This window comes from Knufia obscura, assembly GCF_036327395.1.
Source record: "Knufia obscura strain CCFEE 5817 isolate CBS 148926 chromosome Unknown scaffold_1, whole genome shotgun sequence".
NCBI classification, from domain to species: domain Eukaryota; kingdom Fungi; phylum Ascomycota; class Eurotiomycetes; order Chaetothyriales; family Trichomeriaceae; genus Knufia; species Knufia obscura.
Window position 1 is genome coordinate 2821646 of NW_027042687.1, and position 11499 is coordinate 2833144.

Below are 11499 nucleotides of genomic sequence, written 5' to 3' on the forward strand. Positions count from 1 at the left end.
CCAGGTTATTCATTACGTGGCAGGAGCCCGATGCTGAAAATGAAGGTAGGAAACAAGGAATTTCTTATTCACAAAACGCTCACTACACTGCCGGGATGACTACAGCCTGCTGGTACCTCTCGGCCTATCCAGCGCTTGTGTTTCCCTCTGGAAGTTCTTGACCAACTGCCTGATCGCAAGATCCAACATAACATCCTCAGAACCACCCGGTATCCTCGCGCCCATCACATCTCTGTAAATTTTCTCTGCGATCTCTCCCTGACCCGTCCTCGTGTAACCATTGCCACCGAACAACAGCACGGCAGTCTCAGCACACTCTTTGAAGACCATACCCGCCTTCGCCTTAGCCAACGCAGTCAACCCACCAAGCTTCACATCCGCCTCTTCCTTCGTCAGCTGCGTCATCATGTACACGAACTGATCAACCCAAGCCTGTAACGTCTCTAATTCTGCACCCGCCTTCGCAAGTCTGTGGCGCACAACGGGCTGTTCCATCAGCGTCTTGCCGAAAGCCTCCCTCTTCAGGCAGTATCCGAACGCTGAGCTCAGCGCAACACGTGCTTGTCGAGCAACACCAACAGCAATGGTGAGACGCTCGTGGTTGAAATTCGTCATCACGTATTTCATGCCCATGCCTTCTGTGCCGATTAGGTTCTCGACTGGGACTTTCACATCGTCGAGCTCGATATATGTTGTGCCCGCGCTGATTTGGCCCATGACTTTGAGCCGGCGCATGGTGACACCTGGGTAGCCCTTGAGCGGGCACACAATCATCGATAGACCTGACGGGCCTGGACCGCCTGTCCGTACAGCCATGGCGCTGTAGTCTGCCCAGAAGCCGTTTGTGATCCACTTCTTCTCGCCGTTAATGATGTAGTGTTTTCCATCTGCGGACTTCGTGGCTGTGGTCGAGATGTTGGCGACGTCGGAGCCTGCGCTGGGCTCGGTGATGGCTATACACCACTTCTTGTTTCCGAGGAGTGCATCGGGTATGAATCGTTCCTTGAGTTTCTCATCGCCGAACTTGAGGACAGGTGGGACACCGAACGCCATGCCGGCTGTCATGCTGCTTCCTGGGCCGGCAATGCCGACACGCGACATCTCATCTAGGTAGACGGCGGTATGTGTGTAGTCCCACTCTTCCACTGGTGTGCCGAGGATGTCTTTAATGCCGACTTTGTGCAGCCATTGTACTGGGAGGGGTGCGGGTAGATTGGGGATGAGCATGCCCGCCTTCGCGAAGATGGGGAAGAGGTGGTCTGGAACTGTTTCGGCTGTTTCCCATTCCATGGCGTAGGGTGCTAGGTGTTCGCCGATGAATGCTTTGGCTGCCTTTTGGAACTTCCTGTGGGTCTCTTTGTAGTATGGGGAGGGCATGCCGGCTAGGTATGGGGGTTCGGAGAAGGGAATGATGGGCGCAGAGGCCTCGGTGAGCTTGGAGGGGCTGTGGGAGGACATGGCAGTGGTAGCTGTAGTGCTGTTTTCCGAAGGTAGCGTAGGTAGAGGGCACCGCCGTTGAGGACGTGGTGTAGGATATGCTTGTCAGACGAGGCAATGCTTGTGAGACTCTAGATGGTCAGTGTCGATGAAGGGGAAAAGCACAGCGGTCAAACACAAGGAGTACAGCAGGAAGCTGTCGCTGAGAATGCATTCAAGTCTTGAAATGTGTTCTGTATGAATATAAGCACAACTTGTTCTCCAGCTGCGATGCTGCTGTGCTGTACCGAAAGCGTGCCGCGCTTGCCTCGGCTGTTCCGCAGCCCGAAGTTCATCCTTGGCTCGAGGTTGTCGGCCCAAAAACGCGCCAACGATCACGTGTTGAACGCCTGGAGAATAAATCCGCTGTCATGGATCAGGCCTTGAAAGGACTTCCAGTAAGCGAGTCGGATCTGAACAGGGACAGGGATATGCGAGCAAGCCCTTGGAGCGAATTTCAACCTCACCTGTACTTAGAACTGGAGAAGAGTCAAGAATAAAACAATTGCAACATTTTCTCGTAGGCGCCGGCAAAGCAAAGATGATACGTTGTTGCCTTCGCTGGGTGGACGCCAACCACCAAGGACTGTGCTCAACTTGGAAGTACGCATGACTTTCTGCGATGCGCACAAGTGCAAAGGCAAAATATTGCCGCGACCCTCGTGCATCGTAAGAACGAAACTTGTCGTTCCCCGAGTAAAGCGGCCAGGAAAGAAGCTCGCTATTTGTTTTGACCCTTATTGTCCGAATTGAGGCGAATTGGCTGGGAAAGAAGCAAGCCACGATGCCCAAGATAGAGCCGCGGCCGCCGCAGATACAGCATTTATGTTTCCGAAGAGAATCTTTCCACGGCAAGAGTCAAACAAGCAGCCATGTTGATTGTAGTGAGCAAGTCTCTGCCTCGACCATGGTCGGATCATCCCACATCCCGGTAAATCACAACGGACGGTCCACTGTCTGTAATTGTGGTTAGTATGAACGAACGAATTTGTTCACCCGGATGTGCCACGACAGAAGCGTTCTCGCTCCATTGACGACAGCTGTCTCCTCGAGGACGTGAGGCAACTGCACTCGAGATTAGGCACTTCCAAAACTTGGAAAGTGGAAGAAGCTAAATGTGATCGGATTTGAAAGAGAGTTTACGAACGTCATGAGTGATCTGCACACCTTAGCCTCACACTTCTCCTCAGTCATTGTACGGGCGATAAGCACAGACATTACACAAGTACTTTACGAGCGCTAGACAACACAACCGTTTCCATTCTGTTCAGCCGCCGTCTGACATGCTCCAGCTCCAGCTCCAGCTACAGCCACTCGAGCTCGTTTACAGCATATAACATACACTGAGTCTCATGCGTGCGAGTTTATGTCCACTGAATCTGTCCGTTGGTAGAAGCGGACCTCGTGGCAGGGATGTACTCTTCCACTAGCCCCAACCCGAGTCTCCAGCCCCAGTGACCTCATTACAGATCACCATCTAGATCGTCTTCACATCGAAATCCTTGCCGAGATTGACGAGGGCTTGAAAGCTGAAAATGTTACGATTGGCCTGCGAGCAGCAGACAGGCCTCGACTTGTCACGGCATTGGATGTGGGTAAGCATTTTTTGCATGCGGAATCGCCTTGGTACGTCTCGTCATCCACTGCTGACCCATGCACGGTGACAGCATACCCTGGCATGCGTCGGACATTTGCATACGAGTAGAAGCACTGATATATTGCTAGGATGCAGCCTGTCAGCCATCTTCGTCCTCCACTGATACTGATTCTTCCCTTTGGTCCTCTACCTACACCTTCCAACTATTTTCACACGGGTCGACACAAACCGTATCGGTTCACTCGTCACCATGAACGTCGACAGGCCAGCAAGGGGTATCCGTGTACCATGGAAAAGTCGTGAAGCACAACTTCCTAGCGACAAGGAGACGACTGTATCTCGACGTGTACCCTTTCTCGACTTCCTGCCGACATCGCTTAAAGCACACGTTGTGGCCTGCGCTGGCGAATTCGTTGGCACTTTCCTCTTCCTCCTCTTCGCTTTCGGTGGCACCAATGTCGTCAACACCGCACCTGCCGAAGGTGCAAATACCACAGAGTTGTCTGCAAACCCAGCCAAGCTGCTGTACATATCGTTGTGTTTCGGCATGTCACTTGCCGTAAATGCATGGGTCTTCTTCCGCATTTCAGGCGGTCTATTCAACCCTGCCGTCACGTTTGGCATGATGCTCGTTGGTGCCACGGCATATCTCCGCGGAGCTCTCATTATTGTCGCTCAGATCTTGGGCGGTATCGCAGCCGCTGCAGTTGTTGACGGTCTGTTCCCTGGCCCACTTGCGGTTAGAACGTCACTCAGCGGTGGTACCACCGTTACTCAAGGTCTCTTCATCGAGATGTTTCTTACAGCTATGCTGGTTTTCACCATCTTCATGCTCGCTACAGAGAAGCATCAAGCTACATACATTGCGCCGGTCGGTATTGGTCTATCGCTTTTCATCGCGGAGCTGATGGGTGTTTACTATACTGGTGGCTCAGTCAACCCAGCACGGTCGTTTGGACCCTGCGTCGTCGTTCATGAGTTCTACAGCTACCACTGGATATACTGGGTCGGACCGGTCCTTGGAGCAATGCTGGCTGCCGCTTTCTACCTTTTCATCAAGGCACTGGAGTACGAGACGGTCAACATCGAGCAGGATCCTCGAGAAGTCGTCGGCAAGAAATTTGACCCCACCACTGGACGAGAAAAGTTCATCACCAGAGAGGGAGACGAGATTGACCATCCTTCTAACTCGATGCCGCGAGACAGAGTGCACTACGACAATGCCACTGAGCGGACTGCTGTTCCTACGCGGGATGGCACGTATTATGATAGAGCCACAGACGTCGAAGCGGGTCCTAATCCCAATAGGACTATGCCTCTGCCGTGATCAATGACAGAGACGTTTCTTTGGTATAATTTTGCGCTGGAATCTGATGATGGTTGCCATGAAAGGTGTACAGGTGCATTACCTATCGGATGGCGTTCGCCTATAATGAGGCATCACGTATCGTATCATAGTTGATTCTTTCCGTATAATGTGCTCATTTCCTGATTACAAAGCTTGGTCGCTGATTGTTTTCATCTCCCAAAGGGTTAGGACTTTTTGGCAATCGCAGTCACTATCTCGAACGCTCTCGCATTGCAAACACAACCATGGCCCAGTGTCAGCTGCCACTTCGTCTTTGTCCAATAATCTCTATCAGCAAACACCCCCAACTATATCCCAGACCATTCCTCTGAAGTCCCAGCGTGCCACTCTGGATGTCTCACTTCGCAGCTGACCTCAGAGCATCCTCCTACTCCAACGGCCGAATCCGTCGTAAGGAGCTCCGCTCGTGTCGTTGCCCCTAGTGAACGCTCTCCATCTTTTCCAGACGCTATCAACGCCACCCTCCCTCTCCATCTCCCTCTTCATCTCCTCATACCTCCAATACGCTATCTCCGCCTTCTTCATTTTCTCGACGGCCTGTTCCCACATTACGTCGCCGGTGCCCCCCTGGAATGGCTCGAGTAGTCTGATACCCCAGAGCTTGCAGACTCGCAGGGCGTCGAATGCGCTTGCATCTGTATGTTCTGGCTTGGCGATCTTGAAGCGTTGGAGGATTAGGCGGAGGATCTCGGGTGGGAGGTCGGTGATTTGGGCCATGGTGGTGGCTGGGTGGATGTATAGGGGTAGGTAGGTAGCGCTTGATGGACCCGCGGTGTCTTCCTAGGTGCAGCAAATTCAGATTCGGCTGGTCAGGTAAGTTTGTTGGGCTTGGTGGCGGAGATCAATACAAGAGATGAGATAGTGCGTGGTGATTGGAGACAGTCGCGAGCGGTTTATGTGTGGGAAGAAGGTATGATGAACAGTGACTCAGCCGTTTGTATGCGCTAAGTCAAGACAGACACGAAGACAGTGACACCACATTGAATTGAAAACAGCGGCTCTGCTCCAAGAAAGCCACGATGTGCAATCTACTTTCCTAAGCCAACCATCTTCAAGCTCATCTGCCACAACTTCTCCTCGCCCGCCTCGTCAAAAGCATGTGCGGCGTACCCGGGCGCATAGATCTTGTCCTTTGGATCGTAAAGTGGCGCAACCTGACAGTCATCAAGGTAGATGCCTCCTTCCCCCTCGAAAGCTCTCCCAACAGCAGCAAGTACAGTCGTCGCAGCACCTTGCTCAAGGCTCTTGAAAGTCTTCATGAGCCCTGGCATGTCCTCTTCGGGAATAGCCTTCTGCATCATCTCTTGATACTCCGGTGCGTGGAAGCGCTGGAGGCCACTGTTGATTGCACCAGGATGAAGGGAGATAGCATGGATGCCTTTGTTAGCATAGAGACGCTCGAGGTGGTTTGCGAACCAAGTGTTGGCTGTCTTTGAGCTGGCGTATGCTAGCGCTGGGTCGTAGGGTGTTGATCCGAAATTCGGATCTGATAGGAGAGTTGGAGAGAGGCGATGGATTAGTGAGCCGACCGCGATGACCCGCGACTGGAAGGTTGGGGTGGAGCTAGCAATAAGTGTGTCTTTGAGCAATTGGAAAAGGAGGAAGTGAGCAAGGTGGTTGACACCAAAATGTGATTCGAAGCCATCTGAGGTCCTGCCTTCAACGACACCACCGATGCCAGCGTTGTTGATCAGTATGTTGAGCTTGTTGCGCTTGTCGAGGAATGCTTCAGCTGCCTTGCGAACGCTGTCGAGAGAGTTCAAATCCATTTCGATGATTTCAAGCGGGCTCTCTCCGATGGACTTGTCCTTGAGAATATCTTCGAGGACAGCTTTGGCCTTCGGGACGTCGCGGACACCAAGGACAATCTTCGCGCCTGTATGAGCAAGAGCGCGGGCAGTTTCAATACCGATGCCGGAGGAGCCACCAGTGATGAGGACTATCTTGTCGGATAGCTGACCTTCGAGATCTTCGTCTTTTATGATCTGAAGAGCTGTGGGGCGCGCATCGCCGGGTCCCTGAGGGTGCTTGAAAGTGTTAGCATAGCGATCGAAGCTGATACTTTGCTGTGGACGTGACATCCTAAGCGTTCCTAAGGCAAGACTGGTATGGGCCTGGTCAATTGACGAGTGAGTGCTTTCAGACTACTCTGATATGAGTATTATATTATGGTCATGGCTATCTTTGAGAACCAAGAGGGAAGCTTCCCTTTATACTTTCCCAGCTCTGTCAAGCTGAGTTTATGACTGTCGGTGATAGCATTACCCTATACAACCTGGGCAGTGGATGCATGTGAGGGACCCTCGCTCAAGTCAAACCCTGGTATCTTCATGAAGTGCAGCATAGAATAACAGGCGTATTGCCCCACAAACCGAGCTGCAGTGTAACGAGTACGGTGGTGATTGACACTAATGAGCAGCTAAACACGAACAGAGAGGAGCGCGTAGTCAGGTTGGGCGGAGGACTGGGCCGCGTTGAAGCACGTGGATATCAGGCTGGGCAAGGCTGCAGAAGGCTTTCTGAATAATCGGCCGAACAAGTTCAAAGCTATCCGAGCAGCCGAGCCGAACAGGGCCGTAAAGGGGAAGAATCAGCACGGCTGAGCAGCAGGTATTAAGTAGTTTGCATCATTCTGTTATTCGTCCTTCTGTGTAGCCCTTGAAATGGAGCGTCCGAAAGCAAGCCATATCTCAGCCAATGCTTGCCCTTGCAAAATCTTTGTTTCGTAACAGCGAATGGCTTAGCTGCTTTTCGTCACATTCATCCCGTATTTGCACAGCTCAACTCAAGCAACAGTCCGCGTCGTTGCTGCCTGGCCAGTCACTGGCACATCTTCTGATGGTTCAAGTCCTTCATCCGTGCGAGCCTTGTATGCCCTAGTCACTTCTGCCACTATCCCGCTCCATCTGCTTTGCTGCCTTTTCGTAATCACCTTGTGCAATCTTCAACGCCAGATAGCAGCTTTGCAGCGAAGCACCGGGGGAATTCCTTTGCAGTTTCATTGTGTCGATTTTGATTTGCGGCTCGACCATGCTGTTTCCTCTCAATGCACTTTCCAACTGGCTAGGAGATCTTGCTGCCATCCGTTTCGAGTCACTGAGGTACAAGACTGCCTTCTCTGTATTTCCCTCTACCTTGATAAGTGCATCGAGGCAATTTTGAACGGTGTAGAACGGGACAGTCCTTAGGATGTTCTTGCAATTGTTGCGCACTGTTAGCTGGGCAATGTTGCCGAGTGCGAAGTCCGTGTTCTGCTGAGCGGTCGATGGCTGAGATGCCTGATAGGGTGAAGGTGAGGGAGCTTGCGCCCGACTTTGTGGCCAATTTCGTGGATTTGCTTGACTAGCAAGCGGATCCATGGTGCTGAAGGACCGCTTCATCGTGGAGTTGTTTTAAGATCTGGAACCTTGGAGCTTTGGGTGGATAGATTTATAGAGCCAAAGCTTTCTGTGTGGTTGAGCGTAGAACACCTTGATCGATCGTGCGCGTTAGACATAGCTTAAGAAGCTGAAAAGGCGACAAAGCTTCACAGATTGCTCACGATCACTTGCTGGCCGCGTGCTTGCTGATGGGGATGTGACCATGATTTGAGCTTTGGATGCTCGTAAAGCTTTCAGCTTGGATCTTGCCCGACTTGCTGATATGTACCTCACTTTAGCCTCACTTCTTGCCATCGTCTTCAGTATCCTTGACGTCCACACTTATCACCCGTCTACCACCGAATTTCCTAATTTCTTCGGCCAAAGTGCCAGATTCATGCATTTCCCAAATATTGTCGTTCCCTCCGATAGAGTGGGCACTTCCCACCACGATGTTCGGTACAGTCCTTCTGCCGGTCCTTTCAGCGAGCAGTGCTTGCAATGCCTTGCCAAGCGTTTGCCTTCCATGCTCATCATGGTCAGAATCTGCCGAGTCGTGGTGCGACGAGCTTGGAATATGTTCTCCCAGCAAATCAAGCTCCACCACTACAGGTTTGGGCTCGATGTCGTAGATATCGAGAAGGAGGTGTTTAGCACGACGCGAGTGAGGACAGTACGATTTGGAGAATATGACAACTGCGACATGTTTAGTGGCGTTACCAAAATGAAATCACTTTGTCGACATACCTGGGTTCTTGAGATACTCCTCAAGCCTCTTCATCACGAAAGCCTTACCCGGATCTTCCTCTCTTTCTGCTTCTTCATCAGAACTTAGGATCTGCTCCTTCTCAGTGCGCACAGCCGAGTCTTTGGACTTGTACGTCGTCTTTCTCTGGGGCACGTCTGCATCTGCAGCACCTTCTACATCATGATTTATCTTCTGCTGCGCGCTCAGGTTATCGCCACTGATATCTTCTTTCTTCGAGCCATCGTGTGATGGGGTTTCGTGCTGAGGTATTCTCTCTGTTCGTCCGACAGTGTTGCCGTGCTCGTCTTTCTTCACACCTTCCCGACTGGGGCTGTTCAGTATTCCTTGTAGCTCTTCATGTGTCTTCCTGGTCAGATCCTCGTCGCTCAGATGACCACGCAATGGTAACTCCTGCTCCCTTTGCCTCTTCCGTGCTAGTCCTGCTTCTGTGTTCGCACGAAACTCTGACGAAGAAGTGCCACTGTCTGTAAACAGGAGGAAGTAGATGAAGATCGTGAGGCAGACGATGCCTAGGAAGCGCGATCGATTGAGTCGTATCATGGTGCTCGATGATGGACAAGCACGGAAATCCGAGGATTTGGAAAGTGTCCGTTGCCTGCCAACCTAGATCCGATGCTTCGTTGTGGCGAGCTGTGCTTTGGAACAATGCGCACAGGCGAAGCAATAGCTATGCAGTCGTTTGTCTGAAGGTCAAGGAAGCATTCGCGCCCAATGGATACACAGGAAGGTGGTTGTAGCCAGAAAGTATCCTTCGTCGACAAGGGTATGTACAGGATATAGCAAGGAGCGGCTATCAAAACCTCATGGTATCTACTCGTAGACACTGCAACAGATCAATGCTGTTGGAAATCTGTACACCCATGTCAGATCTGGGGAACGCCCCACCGTCGCGCATGCCTTCGTTCAAGCTTCGAATAGATTGAATCGAACGAATCACAATCCCCACGGACGTCCGGAGAGAGGTCTAGCTCATGCTAACAACCGAAGCCAAGGAGGCTCTCAAACAAAAGGGGCGCAAAGGTGCTCCCAGCTCCCATCAGTACTCCGTACCGTCTTGTTCGTGACTCGAGGTAACCGTACATCTCAGCTTCTCTTGTCGAGCTTGCTCTGCGCTCGACAGGCGTACAGATGTCCGCAGCCATCCTTACCAGAGCATACCTGGCCACGGCCCCTGATCAACGATGCATTGAACTCGACTTGATGACGTTACTGATGCCTTAAGGCATCAAAGAATGAGCCCATATTTTCATGTGAAGATGAATGTTAGTGAGACTTTAGATGCGACACACCATGAATAAGGCCCTTCAGCCCAAGGACATATCGTGTGGCTCGCATTGGCACGTTGACACTAAGGCATTGTCATTGTTGAGAGACACCAACTCTGCAACAGCGATTTGAACGGCAAGCTGCTATTTCCGAAACTACTGTGCAAGTGTTTCACCAACATTACAACCAATCATGGCATCTCAGGAACCTGCTACATCCGAGCAATCCTCGCCAAGGTACATATACAAGATCGCGCCAGCATCGCCAGCGCCCGATCTGTCGGAAGTGAAAGGTGGCCAGTCATCGCCTGTCCTCCCGCCATCAGATCTGGACATGTCTTCGAACTTCATTCACATGTCTACAGCTTCGCAAGTGCCAGGGACCCTTGAGCGTTTCTTCCCGGTCAGCACCGACAAACGCTCTGTTATCTACTTGCTGAGGGTGGAGTTGGAGCCCTTAGAGAAACAAGATGGTGTGGTGAAGTGGGAGAGCCCTGACGCGACTGTGTGTGGACCTAGGCCTGGAGAGGGCTTGTTTCCCCATTTGTACTTCGACGAAGACCAAACTCAAGATGAAGAGTCGGAAGAGGTGGTCAGTGGTGGGGGCCTAGACTCTCGCAAGGTGAAGTCAAGGAAAGAGGAAAGGCGGTTGTGGTTGGAAAAAAGATGAAATTGAGAGTGGTCGAGAAGTAGTGGTAGAGGCCGATGCCGAGGGTGGCTGGACACAGGCTCTGACAGCTTTGCATGGATGGTTGATCTGATAGACTCTGTTCGGAGACCACCGCTCGATGAGATGATACATCAGGAAGGCCAAAACTGGTACCTCACTTCCTGGTATCCCGGACGGCACAAGCAGATGATGCATAACTTCAAGCGGACCGACAAGTCTCGTCAGCACTATCTCTTTACCGCGGTTATGAATAGCTGTTGATGTCCGCAAGCATATCACCGACATCGCTGCTTCACTGCCTAATATGGCTTGGCGCATGTGCACGGGTCATGGAGCCAGCTCTGCCTGTAAGCAGGGCAATCGCAGCCATGCGAGCAAGTAAGTGTGCTTTAGGAAGGCCGTTGCTATGTTGAGTCTAGCAAGACTAGTACCCTGCATGAACTCGAGATCTAAATTTGGGACATAGGAGGGGGAAGGAGTATCACCCGATATCCCACACTTGGAGCTCACCTGTCTTATCAAAAAACAAAGCAGAAGTCGGACAACGAATCATGTCTATGGCGGGTCGGGGACGGTTCCGAGGGGCAAGCAAACATAAAATTGAGAAAGGATGGGCCTTGTCAAGACATATGCCTGAAATAATGTAAAGCTCATCGTTCCAAAATATCACAAGTTCTGACATAATTGATCCATCCATATTGTAGGCGATTGCTCGGCGTGCCTGACCCTCAGCGGTGGTGGGAAAGGCACCTCAATATCTGATACGGTTGTCGGAATGTCTCCTTCGAAACTCCAGCGCGCCCTATCGAAAGATGGCTTGGACTGCTCGGACGTACATGAAAGCTTGGGAGAATCGGCCTCTGACACCGGACTGACGGACTTGGGCGTGCTTGTGTTAACAGAGTGGTCGTCATCTGGCGAATAGATGGACCGCATAGAGTCGACTCGATTATGGTGATGCAGCTTACGTATAGACGCATGACTCGAAGTGTTG

General features: G+C 51.7%; 7 protein-coding genes across 7 annotated transcripts; 2 read left to right on the forward strand and 5 right to left on the reverse strand.

Annotated features, from left to right (window-relative positions):
• Positions 1-99: 99 nt before the first annotated feature.
• PMZ80_001060 (uncharacterized protein) lies at positions 100-1458 on the reverse strand (the record flags this gene model as incomplete). The annotated part of the gene is made up of 1 exon (XM_064869508.1): positions 100-1458. The coding sequence occupies one exon, from the start codon at positions 1456-1458 to the stop codon at positions 100-102; it is 1359 nt and encodes a 452-aa protein (XP_064735005.1).
• A 1865-nt stretch (positions 1459-3323) lies between these two features.
• Positions 3324-4400, forward strand: AQY1_1 (Aquaporin-1; the record flags this gene model as incomplete). The annotated part of the gene is made up of 1 exon (XM_064869509.1): positions 3324-4400. The coding sequence occupies one exon, from the start codon at positions 3324-3326 to the stop codon at positions 4398-4400; it is 1077 nt and encodes a 358-aa protein (XP_064735006.1).
• Positions 4401-4796: 396 nt separating this feature from the next.
• PMZ80_001062 (uncharacterized protein) lies at positions 4797-5159 on the reverse strand (the record flags this gene model as incomplete). Its single annotated transcript, XM_064869510.1, has 1 exon — positions 4797-5159. One exon carries the CDS (start codon positions 5157-5159, stop codon positions 4797-4799), a length of 363 nt encoding a protein of 120 aa, XP_064735007.1.
• Positions 5160-5470: 311 nt separating this feature from the next.
• Positions 5471-6523, reverse strand: PMZ80_001063 (uncharacterized protein; the record flags this gene model as incomplete). The annotated part of the gene is made up of 1 exon (XM_064869511.1): positions 5471-6523. The coding sequence occupies one exon, from the start codon at positions 6521-6523 to the stop codon at positions 5471-5473; it is 1053 nt and encodes a 350-aa protein (XP_064735008.1).
• Positions 6524-7318: 795 nt separating this feature from the next.
• Positions 7319-7801, reverse strand: PMZ80_001064 (uncharacterized protein; the record flags this gene model as incomplete). The annotated part of the gene is made up of 1 exon (XM_064869512.1): positions 7319-7801. The coding sequence occupies one exon, from the start codon at positions 7799-7801 to the stop codon at positions 7319-7321; it is 483 nt and encodes a 160-aa protein (XP_064735009.1).
• Positions 7802-8102: 301 nt separating this feature from the next.
• On the reverse strand, positions 8103-9110 carry PMZ80_001065 (uncharacterized protein; the record flags this gene model as incomplete). Its single annotated transcript, XM_064869513.1, has 2 exons — positions 8103-8497; positions 8549-9110. 2 exons carry the CDS (start codon positions 9108-9110, stop codon positions 8103-8105), a joined length of 957 nt encoding a protein of 318 aa, XP_064735010.1.
• Positions 9111-10028: 918 nt separating this feature from the next.
• PMZ80_001066 (uncharacterized protein) lies at positions 10029-10505 on the forward strand (the record flags this gene model as incomplete). Its single annotated transcript, XM_064869514.1, has 1 exon — positions 10029-10505. The coding sequence occupies one exon, from the start codon at positions 10029-10031 to the stop codon at positions 10503-10505; it is 477 nt and encodes a 158-aa protein (XP_064735011.1).
• Between the last annotated feature and the right edge of the window lie 994 nt (positions 10506-11499).